The sequence below is a fragment of the Halichoerus grypus genome, chromosome 1, assembly GCF_964656455.1.
Source record: "Halichoerus grypus chromosome 1, mHalGry1.hap1.1, whole genome shotgun sequence".
NCBI classification, from domain to species: Eukaryota; Metazoa; Chordata; class Mammalia; order Carnivora; family Phocidae; genus Halichoerus; species Halichoerus grypus.
The window spans coordinates 147,927,655-147,946,392 of record NC_135712.1 but is presented as its reverse complement, the minus strand read 5'-3'; the positions used below and the strand labels follow the sequence as shown (position 1 = coordinate 147,946,392).

Below are 18,738 nucleotides of genomic sequence, written 5' to 3'. Positions count from 1 at the left end.
ATCCTTATGTCCTATGTTTTCACACAAACTCCTTGCTCTCCTTCATCTTAAAACCCACCACATTTTTTGGCCTGAATATTCTTTTCTGAAAACCCTTTCTCCACTCACTGCATAAATCCAATTAATCATTTGGGGCTTAGTTTCCATTATCTCTTGTACTTAGAGTGTGCCTGTCGTATAATAGGTACTTAATTGTAGGATGTATTTGAGAAAATATTGACCATACCTTTTATCTTTCAGATCATCTTTTTCAAAATGTCCCTTTTCTTTTGATTATACTAATTATGGAATCTTGGCCCAAGGGGAATGTGAAAACTTTCCTTCTTAAAGTCTGACCATGAGATGGGAAACAGGTTCTGGAATGTATCCAAAAGCTACCTCTTTAGCTACACAGCAGAAAAGTCTGGCCATTGTAACTTCAGGAGAGTGTTTTCCTTATCTAAATTGGTGCAGACCACCAATGAGTTCTAAAACAAGAAATGCAAGGGCTATAGAGAGTGTCCATTTTGTCTCCCACCTCCCATCACTTTTACAATTGGAGAAACTGAGGTTCAGAGGGGAAAGAGTGTGGTGCAGGCAGCATGGCAGTTGGTGTAATACTTAGGATTGGAACAAACTTTCAGGACAGTGTTCCTTCCTGCTCCACCCAGATTCAAGCTCAAACTGCAAAATAATATCAGGAACTCTGAAAATGAAGAAATGATTTATGACACATGTCAGTATCACATAATTTTTAAAAATGATGCTTTAAGATGTAACATTGGTCTTGATATACCTTTAAAAATATTAATTTTAATGGATATCTCAAAGGCCTTTCATGACATAGACCACAGGTGTTACCTTGGGCAGGAGCAATTGTCTGGCAGCTCTCAACATGCAGTCATGCAAAAATCCTAAATAACATTGTCAGTCTCAGTGTGGTGTTTCACAGAGGACTAACTTGGACCTTCAGCAACATCCTTGCCATATATTTTTGGAAGTTCTGGTCCTGAGAAGTTTATCACAGTAAATGTAAGCTCTGGTCACAATTAAAATAAAAGGACCAGGAACATTTTCTGGAAAGTAAGAGAAATCAAAAGCGTTGTCACAGTGGAGATGCTCTTGGCTTCTGACTCCTGTTGGTTTTGAGGGCTTCTCCAAAGGTGGGCACCAAATGCATTCTCTGCCCAGTTCTGACACTGTGACTGGTGGCATGCATTGATGAGGTGGTAACTGGGTGCCACCTTTAGTGGGAAAGAGTTATCAAAGAGCAGAAGGTCACATCAGAACTGGGTAGGTCCATGCTGGAGTGTCCTCACTATGGCCCAGGGGCAATTGCTTTCTTATTGGTAGCTTCTTCTTCATTCTGCATTGAGCTAGACGTGCTCATGTTGACTTGATCACTAAGGCCTCTAGTGACACTGTCATAAGATGGTGGGAAAGATGTGGTAGATGCAGTTGCAGATTTGTCTGGGAGTGTGCAATTTTCTTTTGCCATGAATACAGCAAAGGCTTCACCTGGGGGTGACACAGCCTCCTCCTCAGCCCTGGGCACACCTGGGGGGTTGGAGATTGTCATGGAACGGTGTAACACATAGCTCCGATAGGCCTTTTGAATGACAGTAGCTGAAATGTCTTCCTGCTTCCACCGGAGGGTGGTTGCTATTGGTTCATAGGATGTTTTTGAAACATTAGTTGCCATAAACTTCTCTTCAATATTTGCCTTCAGAGAATCCAACTCCCCAGATTCTCCCAGAACATTCTTAGTGAAGGCAAAAAGAATGTCCAAACAGTGAATCTTATCTCCAGGGACCAAGGGTAGGTCCATCTGGATTAATGTATTCTGGTTGGGTTTTGGAATTCGCAGGGGGCCTGAAAGGGTGTCTGCAAAGTCTGAGAGGGCAGAAAAGGTAATAAACTGAGTGGCTTCTGGGTCAAACTTCTCCCAGGTCTCATAGAACATGTCAAAGTCATCCTCACTCAAAGGTTCACTGCTCTCCTGCGTGGCTACATTGAAGTTCTCCAGAATCACTGCAATGTACATGTTGACCACGATGAGGAAGGAGATGATAATGTATGTTGTGAAGAAGAGGATGCCCACAGTTGGGTTCCCACAGTTCCCCCGGGAGCCATTGCTGTTGGGCAGATTGGGGTCACAGTAAGGGGGTCCTGTGTTGAGGATAGGACTGAGGAGGCCATCCCAGCCAGCTGATGTGGTAATCTGGAAGAGGCACAGCATGCTGTTGGCAAAGGTCTGGAAGTTGAACATGTCGTCGATGCCAGCCTCCCAACTTACATGGGGGAAGCTGGCCATGCCGAAGATGGAGTAGATGAACATGACAAGGAAGAGCAGCAGCCCTATGTTGAAGAGGGCAGGCAGGGACATCATGAGGGCAAAGAGCAGTGTGCGGATTCCCTTGGCTGCTCGTATCAGCCTGAGGATGCGACCAATTCGGGCCAGGCGGATGACTCGGAAGAGTGTTGGGGAGAAGTAATTTTCAAGTGACGTAAGAATCGCAGAAAATATCAGGCCTTTAGAAGAGGGGGAAATGATCTAATTAGTACTTGCAAGCATGAGCCCTGACAAAGCTGGCTGCAGTCACACTCTCCCATCTCTGCTCTCCATGTGAGCATTTGTATTCAAGGAGTCTGGGACCTCTGAGCGTTGCACAGTGGCTGGCATAAAGTTGGGGCTCAGGGCGCCTGGGTGGCTCAGTCGGTTAAGTGTCTGGGTTAAGGTGCCTGGGATCGAGCTCCACATCCCGCTCTCTGCTCAGCGAGGAGCCTGCTTCTCCCTCTCCCTCTGCCTGCTGCTCTGCCTACTTGTGCTTTCTCTCTCTCTCTGTCAAATAAATAAATAAATAAAATCTTAAAAAAAAAAGTAGGGGCTCAGTACATGCTCATTGCATAAATCTTTTCTCTCTCAAGTAAGTCCCACTTTTCCCACCATTTTCTTATCTTTCTTTCCCTCCACCCAGTATGTCTTCTTAGTCAACCTCCATGGTCAAAGCCCTATCTTCTGCAGCCTAGTTTAACTGGAAGTGACTGCCCCATATTCCACATGTACACAGCCCTTGTCTGGTTTTGTCTATGACACAGGCCCTACTCTTCCCTGAGAATTCAGCCTTCGGACATGCCTTTTCCTCCACTTTTTCCTGGTCCTGTGCTCTGTGAAGGCCAGGATCCCCTGTGATTCCTCTCCCCATCTCCTACTGTGAAGATTGACTCAGTTCCTGGCACATGGTCCTGTGGGTAATTGTACAGAGCCTGGTGTTAATTATAAGGGAGCCTGAGGAGTCAGGCAACTTGCTGACAGCTAAAGTAGACTGGCTTTGAATGGCCAGCTGCCTGCATAATGGCTTTTATTTGTTTCATTCATCTCCAGCTGTGTTTGAACTCTATGTTAGGGCCTGGAGATGGGCTTGTTTAGGGTCAGTTATGGCCCTCCCACCCCCCAACTATGAACAAAGTTAGAAAGATGAAGAATGTATATGTCTCCCTATATGATACCTAACTTGAAGATTTGTGAAGCTTGATCTTGGGGCCTATTGGGACCACAAAAGATTAGGTGAAGCCTTTAGGTCAGACAGGATTCAAAACCTCTCAGGACAAATGGTGAGGAGTGTGGTGGCAAGCTCTCTCTCCTTGCCAGGTTTCCGTTGACCCTCTTCCCCTACTTGCCTTTTGTCATATGAATATGGGTGGTCACAGTATTGTGTTGGAAGGAAGAAGGAAATGGGAAGAGATTTGGGAAGTAATTATAATATTGTATTATAAAATCTTCATGAAAGCCCCTCTCTTAAAGCTAGTTTAACAGGGATATTTTTCCACAGCGTGGGGTATGTGTCTGTATAATCTACTAAGATCCTGCCAGCCAACCAGTCTATGTAATACTTCAAGGGAGTATGAGTCTTCATACTTGCAACAGTTAGATACTCAATCCATGTCTTGCTAGTGGGAAGGAAGAAAGGGAGAGAGGGAGGGCAGAAACATGAAGAGGTGGGTTCTTTCACTTGTTTTCCAGCTGTCTCTATGACTGATTTCTAACCAGTGGATGGTGTTGCTGTGTAGGTCATAGGAACTGGTAGTTAAGGTGTCCCCATCATAGAATGGAGTACTTTGAGTATATTTTATTTCTATAGTGTTGATATGGGAAGTCACATAAGCAAGCTCTTTTCTCTACTATAAAGTCAAAATGACCTTTAGAGTTTCTCACTTTGGAAAGCAAACAAACAAAACAAACCTCCCACCAAAAACAGCAGCAACAGGAAAACAAAACAGAAAACAAAAATAAACGTAAACCTCCCAAACAAATAAACACAACCCAAGGCTGTGTTTCAGCACCAGGGTGGGGAGATTAAGTGCTGCCAAGTTGTATTTAGATGCTGTTAACTCTTGATGGTAAATCAATGGGAAATTAAATCTACAGCTATGCTCTGACATGAAAAGTAAGCAGGTCATAATATAACAGGTCAGGATATATTTATAATGCAAAGTAAAGCTGGTGCACTGGGATTTGGCCTTTGTAGGGCCAAACTTTGCCTAAACCACAAGAAGGCTAAGGACATTCTCTTGGTTGTTAGTAGAAGGCAGCTAGTTCATTAGAAGGACATTAGCCTGGTCTAAATTCAGTTCTACCCTTTACAAACCATATGACCTTGCATAACTTTCTTAATATGTAAGGCTCAATTTTAAATGTATAAAATGAGGATAATAACACTCCTTCAGAGAGCTGTTGTGAAGATCCAAGGAGCCCAGCCCAGTCCTCAGAAGTACCAGCAAGAACTCAACTGTGGTGGCTCCGTTCCCCACTTTAGCTTCTGACTTTATGAGTTTTCTCTGAACACTCATTGGCCCCCAGATACTGGGCCTATCATTCAAACACCCAGACTAGGCCCTAAGAGCACTGATCTCTAGACATTGATCTTTGACTTGTCTATCACTCATATTCCCTAAGTGGACAGTTATATAAAGATTTAATTGCAGATCCTTGACTTAAGAATCTCCTTCGAACACTCTTAGTCTTTGCTCACTCTTCTGGCAACACCTCCTTTTCCAGAAAGTATTTAATGACTCACCTCACATCAAGATAAGGCCCACTGGAAGTTCCCTCATCTTATATTCTCTGGAGGAGTGATTGTCCCCATCAGCCCCAAAGTTCAGGCAATGGGCTATGCACACAGTAGGTGCCTAAAAACATTTTGTGACAGCATGGAGAAGGCCAATGGAAACTCTCCATTTCACAGAGAGGACAGGGGCATTTTAAATCTGCCGCTCTTGGAAAGCAGCAAATACTGGGCTCCTCTAACATATAATGTATATTGAAAAAGTTTGTTTGTTGCCCTCTTGGTTTTGAAAAAAAAAAGCAGTCCGAACAACCCCAAACAGAGTCTGGGCTTCCCCACCACCTGTAAGCCCACTTACTCCCAATGGAGAGGACCACGACAATGAAGTCAAACACATTCCAGCCGTTGGTGAAGTAGTAATGCCGCAAGGCGAACATCTTCATGACACACTCGCCCGTGAAGACAGCCACAAAGAACTGATTGATTTTGTTAAGGATTTTTGTCTTTTCTTCACTCTGCTCATCAGTCTCCACCATCATGGTGATCATGTTGAGGCAGATGAGGACCATGATGACAATGTCGAAAGCTTGTCTGGTCACAATGTCAAAGACAAAGCCCTGGTACTTGTTCTGAAAAAACAAGAGATGGTCCATCAAGGCCTTTCTGGCCAACATACAAGAGGGATCTGAAGAGGCTGCATTCTCCACAGATGGCTTTCTGAAATCTGTCTGTTATCTTCCTCACACCACATCCAAACAGAAGCCAAGTCTTGTCCTTACTCCTTCCAAAATTTTATTCTTAGTTGATTCTACTTCAATGCCTCAATTCAAGTCCTTGTTGCCTTTCCCACCCCCTTGAAGTCACCAGGCACTTTTTCCTCACTGGTGCACCATTTGCAAGCTCTTCCCATCCCATCTCTTGGCTATCTAAACCCCAATAGTCCTGAGTGATCCATTTTTCTTAAGCTCCACTCCTTCCAGGGAGCCCTCCTTAATCACCTAATCACATCACACCATATTGCCTATTTCCTCTCTCTTCCCACAGCCTTTGTAGTCAGTCTTGAGTTCTAGCATTTCATGTGTGCTTCTCTTCTTCTCTACTAAATAGTGAGCTCTTTGAGGATGGGGCCATGTCTTACTTAACATTGTGTTCCCATAGTGCCTGCATAGCATGAGTTCAAGAACTGCAAACTCAGTGGCTGCTCATTCTCCCCCATCCCAGGTACTCCAGGGCAAGAGGGTAAGCTTGGAGTCCTTCTTGTTTCCCACTATAACTTCCAGACCTTTGCTCCTCCTGCATCTTGCAAAACCCTTCCTCCTTTGAAGCTTGTGTCATGTAAGTAGTTCACCATCACCTCTTCTTCATTGCTGCCACTTACCAACCTCCTGGTCCTTTGGCTTCATTACTGAGGAGTGAGGCTTTTGGCCAGACTTGCCCACTCTTGGCTACTACCTCTTGGTTCCTTAGCTAAATCTCTAATGACCTACCTGTTCCTAGCTTAAAGGAAAATTCTTCCTGAACCTTACATCTCCCTCCAGCTACCACCCTACTTCTCCCCCGACTTTCACAGCCAAATTATTTTTTTTTAAAGATTTTATTTATTTGACAGAGAGAGCACAAGCAGAGGGAGAGAGAGGGAGAAGCAGGCTCCCCACTGAGCAAGGAGCCCGATGTGGGACTCGATCCCAGGACACTGTGATCATGACCCAGGCCGAAGGCAGCCACTTAACTGACTGAGCCACCCAGGCATCCCTCACAGCCAAATTCTTGAAGGCATTTTGTGCAGTCACTGTTCCCACTCACTCCTCAATTCACCTCCAAATGGCTTTTGTCCCCATCCTGTCACTGAGATGGTTCTCATTGAGATCACCAATGACCTCCAGAATGTAAGTCCAAGGACACCTTTTTGGCATTGCTTGCCACACCTGCCACCTTGAAACTCTCCTTTCTTAGTCTCCATCATGCCTTACTTCCCTGGTTCTTTTCTTGTCTTTCTGGCTATTCTGCTTTGAGTCTTCTTTATGCAACCCTTAGATGTTAGAGCACCTCAAGGCTCAGTCTTAGGCACCATTTGCTCTTCATCCCATTTTTTCTCTCTTAGGAATCTCTCCAACCTGTGAATTGGTATGTGTGTGATTTTCGCTAATTTTTTTAAATAAATTTTTTATCATGTTATGTTAGTCACCATTAAGTACATCATTAGTTTTTGATGTAGTATTCCATGATTCATTGTTTATGTATAACACCCATTTTTTTCCAATGTCACAGGACTATAGTCTCTTTGAGGGCAGGAACTTTGTATGTGTTGCTCATTGCTCTATCCCCAGTGTCTGCAGAGTATCTGGCATGCAATAGATGCTCAATAAATAGTTGAATGAATGGATAACAGAATGGACAGCTCTGAATTACCCATACCTCAAATAAAATTAGAAGGCCACTCTATTGTATACAACAGGCACTTACTGAATGTATACTATGTGCTGGGCTCTGCATGAGTGGAGGCAGAGAGGACCCTGTCATGAGTCTCATCAGGGAGCTCACAGGAGATGCAAAGCAGACATGGGGGAGAAGGGCTATGACAGAGGCTGGGTCTTGCTTTCTGCTTCCTGGTGGGGAGAGGTTGCTACCCTGTGGGTTAAAGCAAAGAATCAGACCCAAGTGGGTCTGGTCTGGCTCTGGGCATAACTGCTGGCCCACGTCTTTTCTGGAGTGGGAGGGGTATTGAAGAACCACTAATAACTTCCATTTCATCACTGAAAATGGTGAAAAAATAAAGGGTCATTCATGACCACACAACCTTTAATTAAACAGAGCAGGTGACAACATTACTAAGTTGTAGGCATTGAGTTTGCCCTGGATATTTGGATGCTGGGGAATGGAGCAGCTTGCTGGCTGCTCTTGGCTTAACCTGTGGGCAGGGTTCACTTCTTTGCAACCCTCAGTGCTCTCAGAGATGATGAAGTGGGTGACTGATAATGTGATATTCTAGAGCCTATTATTTTCCTATAAAGTGAAGTATATGAAACCTGCTTTTAGTAATTTCTATAGCAGGGAATGTTATAGAATAAAATTTCCCAGTCTTGTGGAAGCTGTAGTCTTTGCTATGGATGAAGCATACAATTTAGAACTTGAGCTTTGCCAGTGGTGAGGAGGAGTATGTGAGAGAGAGAGAGTGTGTGTGTGTGTGTGTGTGTGTGTGTGTGTGTGTGGTGTGTGTGTGTATTCCAGGTTGGCCCTGCTGTGAAATGGCACCCATGCACCTGTGGGGCAGAATTCCTGTGTCAATGCTCAGCTTATCTGACCAGCTCAACCTGTTGGGACTGCTAAGGGAAGAAGATGAGCATTCCAGTGCCAATAATCTAGTGAAAAGAGAGCTGGATCTGGGAAGGTGAATCTTAGGTAGGAGTGGGAATTTCTCTTTTTGCTTGTGTTTCTTTCTTGGCTCTGGACTTTGAGGAAAGTAGATGAGCAGGCTTGTCCCACTGGGTGGTGGATGCCAAGATATTGCCTGCCATATGGATGCTGGCCAGGAGAAAGGATGGGCCAAGATTTGTAGGCCCTGGAGATAAGCCAAATGCAGTTGCTGCTTGGGCCCCTGCTCTGCTAGTTTCCCCTTTGGGACCCCTAAGACTTCAAAGTCTTGTTTAAATGTTCCAGCCTTGCCTCGGCTATGATAAGGGAAACAAAGGGAAAAAAGTGTTGGCTATGCTAGGAACAAAGTATTAAGGAGAGAGCTACGTTCCTCAACTAAAGCTAGTACAGTATTGATAGTTAATTAGTAATACACCCCCTTCCCATCCAAAGGGATGATGAATCTCAGAAACACAGTTGGGCTGTGAGGTCTCACTTCCCTTATCCATGTGTTGGGCCTCCCCCATTGCCAGCCTTGGAGGGTCTTGGTTATGGCTTGATTAGGAGAAATGGTGATTTTGTCATAGGTCTTCCTGCCCAACCATTGACTTCCACTCCTACTGTAGTGCCTGGAATTTCAACATTAGGTTCCTACCTTTGTATTAAGATAGTGTCCTCTCCAGGGTCACTTTTTGAAATGCAGCTCATCCTATCCCGGTGAAATTGTCCTCCTTGAGAGGAGGAAGCTATGGTGGCCTGTGGGATTAGTTGATAAAATGGGAGAATCTGAGATGTTATAGAGAGATTGAGCAGTGTGTAGGGCAAGGTACTAACAATTGTCATGATTTTGCCAAGGGATGTCCCTAGCACAGGCTCCTTAGTGTCTGGTTCTAGATTCAGCATCAGTCCAGCCACCAGTGAAGGCCAGCAGGGACTCAGCTGCTTGTTTCTCTGTAAGTCTCAGGATCCTCCTCCCCTGACTTGATGCTGATTGGTTGGGCTCAGCCATTTACCTACATCTTTTAATTCTGAGCCTGTTCTTGCCCATTAGATTGGCTGACAGAGGGGTACTCCCTGAGCCTTAAGGCTCACTCAACCCCAGTTATCTTGACCTGATGGGGGATTTGGAAGGAAATCTCTGCCCCTACAGAAGTGTGAACGTCCTATCACCCCTCATTATAACACTTCTTATCAGAATTGAGCACAGTGATACGTTTATGACCACTGTTTCCAAGTAAAGTATATCCAAAGGTCATAGCATTTTTTTTCTCCCATAAATGTTCTCAAGACTATGTGCTCATGAAGTTTTTAGTAACTTAGACAAACCCATGCCTTGATTTAGAAATCCTAATGCCTCGGCCAACAGAATATATGTTTCCCTAATTCTAGGGAAAGGTCCTCTCCTTTGTTATAGGTCCTTAGGCTTTGCCCTGGTGGTAGTGGTGGTGGGGCCTAATGGCATAGTGTCCTAGACAGCACCTGTAGTTTTCTTCACAGGTACTGCACCTTAACCACAGAAAGGTTACATAAATGGACAAGATGTCAATTCCATTCTGATGGCTCAGAAATTCTTGGAAGAATTTCCATTGTACATTTCCTACATAGCAATACTCCCACTCTCAAACCTGTTCATCCACTCTCAACAGAGGCCAACTAGAGGTTTGACATTTTCCACTGAGAAGGACTGAGAGGAACTTAGGTGATAATACGTATGGTTTGAGTGTTACATTTCATGGGGGAATAAAAGGGCATGTCTCTTAGGGTTTTTGTGAATAAAGGAATCAAACTGGAGTATAGCTCTAAGTTTTGGTCAATCTTTTAAACACAATAATGGGATAACTTTTGGTTCCTATTGACCATAACTATGACTGGGGCCAGGATCCCAGGGGCTTGGGTTTTGTCCATTTCCTGTCTACTGTAGGCATGGTGTGGAATGTAGGGTGAGGCTGGAGATTTACTGCAACCTAGATCATGATGCATAACCACACAAACACTTCATCTCAGGGCTCTTACCACCTTTAGTACCATTTAGCCTAACTTTCAATTCTGTGATTGAACCTTAAACTGGTTGGGGAACTCAGTACTTCCCTAAACAGGTCTATCTGGAGTACCTGTGGGAGATATATACACTCCAGAAGACCAGAGTTTCTTCCTTTAGGCTTCTCATTCCTTGGGCCTGGGAACTCTCATTATGTCATCCCCAAATTCAACCCAGATTTCCCCCTTCACAGAGAGTGCTGGCTAACCCCTACCCACCATAGGCATAAGCTATTGGTTGGATTTCCAGACACACTCTGCTTCAGGGAAGCTCTGGGGCTCACCAGGGGCCGTGGGATAGGCTTCTGGGGCTTCTTGGAGCCCAGCTTCTTCATGGCATTGTAGTACTTCTTTTGCTCCTCTGTCATGAAGATGTCCTGGCCCCCTAAGTACAGGAGAGGATAACACACACCACTGTTATTAAAGCAACAAGAACTCCCAGGGATACCAAAATCAGAGCATGCTGGAGAAGAAGAACATCTCCACCTTCTCCCTTCTCTGCAGAAGGAAATGTCAAGGCCAGAATCAAGCAGTGTCCTGCCCAGGTGCCACAACAAGTGACAGAGTGGGTGGGACTGAGCCTCAGCTCTGACTCCCTGCCTGAGTCTCTGGAATAAAGCCTGTTTCTGGGTTCTGCAGGAACCCAGAGGTGCTGCTTGGGCAGAGGGTGGGAAGAATTTGGGAGCAGAACCTAAGGAGAAGGTAAATATCAGTTTAAATCTGAACCTTGCTTCCAGCCTGATCATTTTAGTCAAATCCACCGGGCTTCTGGAATCATAGTTCCTGTCAGGGGCAAGAGTTTCCCTCAGGGCCTTCTGCAGCAAAGACTTTGAGATCCAGACCCTTGACCCCTTCCTGGAGAGGAGGAGCTAAGGACAGTTCCTGCCTTATCCAAGGGTCTTGGGAGAACTCTTGATTGGTTCTCTTGAGGCCCCACCATTTGCATTGCCCTCTGCTGTTACAGTGCCAGAATTTCCACCATCGAAAATGCCTTCCTCCCTTAGTTTTGGGTTTTCTTTGAGGACCCTCTAGACCTCCTTCATTCAACCCCTCACCTTTCACTTCCTGGCATAATTTGAATTCTTCCCATTTCCATAGCATGTTTGTGTAACTGAGTTCACTGCAAATGCTCAGGAAATGGGCTGAGATCTCTGGGATTTGCGAGGAGATTTTAGAAAATCTGTGGATACAGGGAGCCTCCAGGGAGAGACATCTCAGTGGGGCAGGGGCAGAGGGTTGGGAGCACTGGGTGGGGCCGCACTGAAAATTCTGGGCAAGGAGTCAGCAAATATAGTTCCCCCTCCCCAGCTTCATCACTGGCTTATCTCATTCTATCACCTAACATGGCCAACTCCCTGTCAAGGTCTTACTCAATTTCCTCATCTATAAAATGGGAGAAGGGATTGCTTGAATGGTCTCAGAGCCTTCTAGGGTGCTGATGACATTGATCAGCACTTCACAGCTATCTTGCTGAGCCCCTCTGGGGTAGAGAAGGGCTGCCCACTTCTTATGCCCAGAACTCTGGCCAAGGACTTTCTATAGGTGGGAAGCCTATGCCATTAGACATTTATTTTAAATTATAATAGTTTAGTAGCTCAGTCCTAAACTAGGTGCTTCTTTTATTTATTAATGTTTTTATTTATTTATTTATTTGAGAGAGAGAAAGTGAGAGAAAGTGAGAGCAAGAGCGCAAGAGAGAGAGAGAGCGAGCGAGCAGGGGGAGGGGCAGAGGGAGAAGAAGAAGCAGAATCTCTGCTGAGTGGGGAGCCCAACTTGGGGGCTCAATCCCAGACCCTGAGATCATGACCTTAGATGAAGGCAGACACTTAACTGACACAGGCACCCCTAAACTAGGTGCTTCTTGTACAGGTTTTTACTTTCCCCTCACCAGAATCCTATGAGTATTATTAACTCCACTGAATGGATGAGAAAGAGTTTTTAGAAATTGCCAGAGTCAGCTATCTAGTGAGTGGCTGAGTCGGGAATGAAAGCCCAGGTTTGTATGATGCCAAAACCAATGCTGGGCTCTCAGTGCTATGCTATGTGACTTATCCATATGACCCTGTTTTTTCCTCTGGAACTCAGCTTACATTAGTCTAAAGTGGTGCTTTATCTACCTCAAAGGAATGGAGGGTGTTAAATGAAAGGATTAATACAGGGTAACAAGAAAGCATTTTACACCTTTAATGCCCTAATATTTTAATGTAAATATGAGAGGTTATCTGGGATTTGGTTCCTATTCATCAGAGTCAGCATCCATGGAGGCAAGGGTCTTCCTCCCCATCCCAAGGAGGGTTGGGATTCTGCCAACACTGGAGCTCTAGCCCTTGCTGAGGCCTCCTGACTCAGTGCTTCTGGGGGTCAGAGCTCCAGACAGAGGCAGAAAGCGCTGGAGCCTTTTCTTTCCCTGTTGATGTTTCCCAAAGGTCACCTGGGACACACCTAGCACACCTGGTTCCAGCTGGGAAGACCCGGGGCACTCTGGGAGAGTGGAAGGGGACCCGGACAGAATGAGGGATGTTGTTGACACAGAGAAATGCAACTCTTCCAGCAGCAGCCCAGGACACCAGGCAGGGGTGAGGGCTGCAATCAGGGTGCAAAGGTGGGTATTGGTGTTAAAGGCCAAAATTGGGCTCCTGGTCAGACATGAGGGCTAGGGATAGTGTTGGCTTTAGTTATGAAGCCAGGGGACAGGGAGTGCAAGATTCGTGGAAACACCTGAGCCCCACTTATCTTTTTTTTCTGTTGATTGAAGTTGTCAATTATGACCCCAACGAAAAGATTGAGTGTGAAGAAGCCGCCAAAAATGATGAAGATGACGAAGTACAAGTACATGTACACATTGTCCTCCCACTTGGGCTGCAAGTTCACCTGTGAACAGACAAGGTGAAACATGAGGAGCAGGTGGGTGTATGTTTGTGTTCATCCCTGAGACAAGAACCTGGGTGTGGGTGGGTGGTTTATTCAGGAGTCAGGAAGCAGGACTGAGGGAGGGGGAGGGTAAGCAGGAGAAAAGCCAAAGGGGTGTTGATAAGCAGGCTATCACTGGGGGGCAACTGACGCTCCATCCTGTTGGGGTTCTCCAATGAACTGTGTAGAATGCACCTCAGAATTGTACCTCTAAGGGATTGGGAAGCTGGAGCATTTATCAAACTTATCTGTGAGGGTTGCCCCTGTGGACATTCAATCCCCCACCCTTGGGGGAGGGGCTGCTGAGCAAGCTCTGATGCACTGAAGAAAGTCAAGTCTCAGAGAATCAGAAGCACAGCACGGGGGTGAACTCAAGAGGTGGGCTGAGGGGATTGGGGCACGGCATCAGCTCTGCCACGACAGCAAAGGGTTTTTCCTCAACAGCACCCATCTCCTCCCCCTGCTGCCATGACATACCCTTGTTGTAGCCACGACCCTGCTCCTCCCTCTGCCCAGGGAGTGCCCTCACACACAGTCCTGGAGATGTTATCTGATATTTTCCTCAATGGTGAGCAGGAGAACTTGAAATGCCTGGGGAGTGTGCCTGGTAGAGGAACAGGTGAGGTTGGCTTAAACATTCAATAGAGGGCCAGCTGGACACTGCTCTAGGGAGGGATAAGGCCAGGCTGTTGGGGGACTGCTTTTTCTGGTACCAAAGCCACCTTCAGTCCATTTCAAATAGACTGATGTGAGTGGGATGCACTGAGGGGAAGGCAGTAGGCACAGCAGACTGAGACTCACATCTCGGGCATCAACAGCTGCATACATGATGTCCATCCAGCCTTTAAAGGTTGCCTGGAAACAAGGAGCAGAGGTCACTCAGTGTCTGTGCATTGTCTACACTGAACTCTGTTTTGATTCACTTATTTGTCTGTTTTTCTCACAGGGCACAGGCCCCCTGGAGGCAGTTCTCTGTATCTGCCAGGGCTAAGCACAGCGCCTGGCCCACCACAGCTACTCAGGGATTATTTGTTGAACCAATGCATGAACAAACAGTGGAATGTAGGTAGGTGTGGGTAACTGCATGACAAATGTGTAAGCAATTGCATCAACACCTGATTGGATGGAGGCAAGGTATGGATGAATGAATGGAAGTGTGAATGTGTTTGCCTGTCATCACCACCAGCACTTTCTTTCATTATAATAGACCTGTAATACAATTTATTACTGTCTAGGAGAGGATCTTCAGTAGAAGACTGAACAGGTGGCTATATCATGTCTATTTTGTACAAATAGTGAATTCTAAATCATCACCTGATACAACTGCACTGCAGATTCATCCCTTTATTCTATGCTGCCAGCCCACACTTGTCTAATTGTACCACTGTGACATTGCTTTCATGGGTAAGGTCCTTTAGCCTCATGCCGGTCTGTAGGAATAGGTAGTGACTTCAGCTCACACTGATTGCTACCTTGCAGAGTCTCTACATAGCAACTTCTGGAAGACACCAGACCCTCTACATTATCAAGTAGCCAAAGGAAGAGACATGGTTGATCTCCAGACTTACCACCTGCAGAAGTGCTAGGTAACCCATTGCAACATTATCAAAGTTGACTTTCACGTTGACCCAGAAGAAGCTGCCAGTGTGGTTCTGATCTTTACAGTCAGATATGTTATTCACAATAGACAAAGGCACAAGAGAAAGGTGTTCATTGGTTTTGTTGATGCACCGCCCAAACTTCCCCGCAAAGAAGTTCACACCCATGATGCTGAAGATGAGCCAGAAGATGAGGCAGACGAGGAGGACATTCATGATGGATGGGATGGCACCCACCAGGGCATCTACCACCACCTGGGGGGGGGGAATGCAAAAGGATCTGGAACCCTTCTTGCTGGATCCCACTTCAGTCTACACTCAGTCTGCTTCATGAGCCAGTGGCCTTTGGAAGCAGCAAGAGAAGTGGGTTAATTAGGACAATAATTCAGACTCAGAAGATTGAGAGGCACTGGGCAGCTGAAGATGGGTTTAGATCTTCTCCCTAAACATTCTGGGCAGGTTTTAGGGTATTTTCCCAGGATTGAGAAGATGGATGAACTTATAGTACACACATGCTCTTTTAGGGGTGTGAGTGTGTGTGTTGTGCTTGCACATACAGACTTCTAGGACCTTGCTTTATTCTTCTTAAATACTATTTTAAAAGGACTTTTAAAAATATAGTTCAAGGTATGCCTTAGTCAAGAATCAGTGAAAATTGAAATCCATATTCACAAACTTGCTTTTTGTAAAGCAGCAACCTAGAGATAAAATAAAACAAATTTCAAACTATTTCAATCATAAGTTCCTAGTGTTTGTGAAGGCACAAGTGAATTTTTAAAGTCCACTTTTATTTTTGAAGATAGAATGTCTTCTTTGAGTCAATGGTGGAAGAAAGCAAAACCTCATTTTTAGTACTTGGAGCCTTTTGTCATTAAGAAGGGGAGGCGGACAAATTAACAGTCCCTTGTTCCCCCCTCTCCAGTAATTCAAGGGCCTGGCTTGTGAGCATTCCATTGTGAGGAAGAGAGTGAGGGCAAAGTGGAGGTGACAGTGATGGGCAAGGACAGGGGTGGATGAAAGGGAAGAATCCATAGGACCTCATGACTACGCTGTGTTGGAGAGGATGCATTCCAGTGGATGGTGGCCATGGTGCTGAGCTGATGGTGCCACCACATTTAAATGGAGTATCAGAGGAAAGGCTCATTTGTCTTGGAAAAATGAAGGGTTTGGGGTGTTCTGGAGATTTTGGCAAAAAAGGACAATAGGCAGGGTGGGGAGATGGAGGTAAGAGATGTTGAAGCCGGATCACTTCACTATGAGCAGGAAGTGTGAGTCTGAGTGTTGATAGACATGATATTTGAGTTGAGAAGGGAAAGAGTGCTCATAAAGGGACACGAAGGAAAACCAGAGCATTAGGACATGGCAGCGCCACCAAAGTCCCAGCAGGAAGCGAGGACCCAGAGCCCACCTGTTAGGGTAGGTCCAGAGCTCAGGTTCAGGGACATGGAGGGTGTGGGAGGGGGGAAGGGTACCAAATGCTGCAGACCAGAGCAGTTTGGAGATAGGTCTTACCCGCATGCCTTCAAATCGAGACAGAGCCCGCAGGGGCCTCAGGGCACGGAGGGTCCGAAGGGCTTTGATGGATGCCACATCAGAATACTGCAGGATTTTCGCTATAAGGCTTGTCAGGGAGATCTGAGTGCAGGCAGAGAGCAAAAGCATTCCAGAAGTCACTGGTAGAAGGAGACAGGAAATCCCTCCTATGCCCTACCCTGTCCAAGCCATCATCCTGGCTTCCATCTTATTTTGAACTCCAGTGAAAGGTCTAGAGAGAGTTCAGTCTCTTTCCCTTATTAAAGATTTCATTCATCACTTCTCTGAAACCCTGGGAAGGAAAAACTCAGTCTTCCACATCACCATGCTGTGGTGTGTAGGTGGTCAAGCTCCCAATGTATTATATCAGCCTTCCTTTTCCCCTCCAGAGGCACCAGCCAGACTTCAACAGCCTTGAAACTCTGACTTTCAGAGACTTGGAGAGATGATTTCCTTCGTGGGGGTTATGCTGAAAGTCTATTTTGAAGAACGCAAAGTGAGTCTCAATTGTATGAGCTCAGGAAAGTGGAGGGCAAAGAGTCCTGGTCTCGGTGGGGTCTAGTTCCCTCTCAACTCCTGTTTTTTTTTTTTTTTTTTTTTTTTTTTTGTGGTTTTGGATCAGTACTTTGCTAGTCCAGGTCATATTTTCCCCCTGTATAAAATGAGGGCGTCAAAGGAAGAGTGAATGGCATGGGTCCATGAAATCCAGCTTTGACAGATGGCTGAGATATAATAACTGGGTTGTGATTCCCTGTTGGTCTTCTTTTAAAGTGTTGGACCAAGGACTGTGAAGGACACAAATTGACATGGACAAATGGTCACACCTTCCAGGAACTTTGAAGGTGCCAGGGTGTTACCATACACATGGGCTTGGCTTGCTGGAGACTGTGACCCAGTCCTGGAAGGTCCCAACTGCACCATGACTGGTGGGCTGAATTCAGGCTTAGCATATCCTGGCAGCTAGGTGCGGAGGTACACCAGACCTTCAGAAAGAAAGGGGTCTACATTTGGGTGCTAGAGCCTCAAACAATGTCTATTCTCTGAATGGGTGGCTTATTCCACCAGGACAAAGAACTGGAATGGAAAAAAAAAAACCCTTTCTTCATCCATGCAGGACTCCAGACACCAGCAGGTGGCACCCAGCTGTCTGGCTGACAGAAAGTGGGGAGGTTTGGGGCCAGTTTCATGCTGGACCCCATTCAGTCTTTTGCTCAGCCTCCTGGGAAGGCTGCCTCATGTGCAAAATCTATAGTTGGAGCAATCAGGGTCTGGGGTCTCTCCATCAAAGCCCTCTACCCAAGCCCAGCTCCACTCCCTCTGCTCGGACTACTAGCCTCCCAACTGGTCTCTAGTATTGCATCCATTCTCCAATGCAAATTTGATTATAATCATGTGTGTCTCTTACTCCCAGACTTCACTGGTGCTTTATCACCCTCAGGTTAAGTTCCAGATTCCTTAGCCTGTGTTATGTAGCTGCAGACTGCTTTTTCAGCCATGTTTCACTCATATATTCTACCCAAATAAAATTGTTCCTTAAATATACCTGTGTCTGACGTGATACAATACATTAACAAAAGAAAAAACAAGAATCACATGATCCTCTCAATAGATGCAGAAAAAGCATTTGACAAAGTACAGCATCCTTTCTTGATCAAAACTCTTCAGAGTATAGGGATAGAGGGTACATACCTCAATATCATAAAAGCCATCTATGAAAAACCCACAGCGAATATCATTCTCAATGGGGAAAAACTGAGAGCTTTCCCCCTAAGGTCAGGAACGCGGCAGGGATGTCCACTATCACCACTGCTATTCAACATAGTATTGGAAGTCCTAGCCACAGCAATCAGACAACAAAAAGAAATCAAAGGCATCCAAATTGGCAAAGAAGAAGTCAAACTCTCACTCTTTGCAGATGATATGATACTTTATGTGGAAAATCCCAAAGACTCCACCCCAAAACTGCTAGAACTCATACAGGAATTCAGTCAAGTGGCAGGATATAAAATCAATGCACAGAAGTCAGTGGCATTCCTATACACCAACAACAAGTCAGAAGAAAGAGAAATTAAGGAGTCGATCCCATTTACAATTGCACCCAAAACCATAAGATACCTAGGAATAAATCTAACCAAAGAGGCAAAGGATCTGTACTCAGAAAACTATAAAATACTCATGAAAGAAATTGAGGAAGACACAAAGAAATGGAAAAACGTTCCATGCTCATGGATTGGAAGAACAAATATTGTGAAGATGTCAATCCT

The 18,738-nt window shown here is 45.4% G+C and overlaps 1 protein-coding gene across 3 annotated transcripts in view; it reads right to left on the bottom strand.

Moving 5' to 3' along the window:
* Window positions 1–1,297: 1,297 nt before the first annotated feature.
* Window positions 1,298–18,738, bottom strand: part of SCN10A (sodium voltage-gated channel alpha subunit 10) — a 92,435-nt gene continuing 74,994 nt past the window's right edge. For all 3 annotated transcript variants that reach the window (XM_078061249.1, XM_078061257.1, XM_078061258.1), the window contains 7 exons: window positions 16,454–16,576; window positions 14,912–15,196; window positions 14,145–14,198; window positions 13,167–13,304; window positions 10,718–10,822; window positions 5,404–5,674; window positions 1,298–2,511 (listed from right to left, as the gene is read on the bottom strand). In XM_078061249.1, the coding sequence (XP_077917375.1) occupies window positions 1,298–2,511; window positions 5,404–5,674; window positions 10,718–10,822; window positions 13,167–13,304; window positions 14,145–14,198; window positions 14,912–15,196; window positions 16,454–16,576 (2,190 nt within the window). The remainder of the gene's footprint in view (window positions 2,512–5,403; window positions 5,675–10,717; window positions 10,823–13,166; window positions 13,305–14,144; window positions 14,199–14,911; window positions 15,197–16,453; window positions 16,577–18,738) is intronic.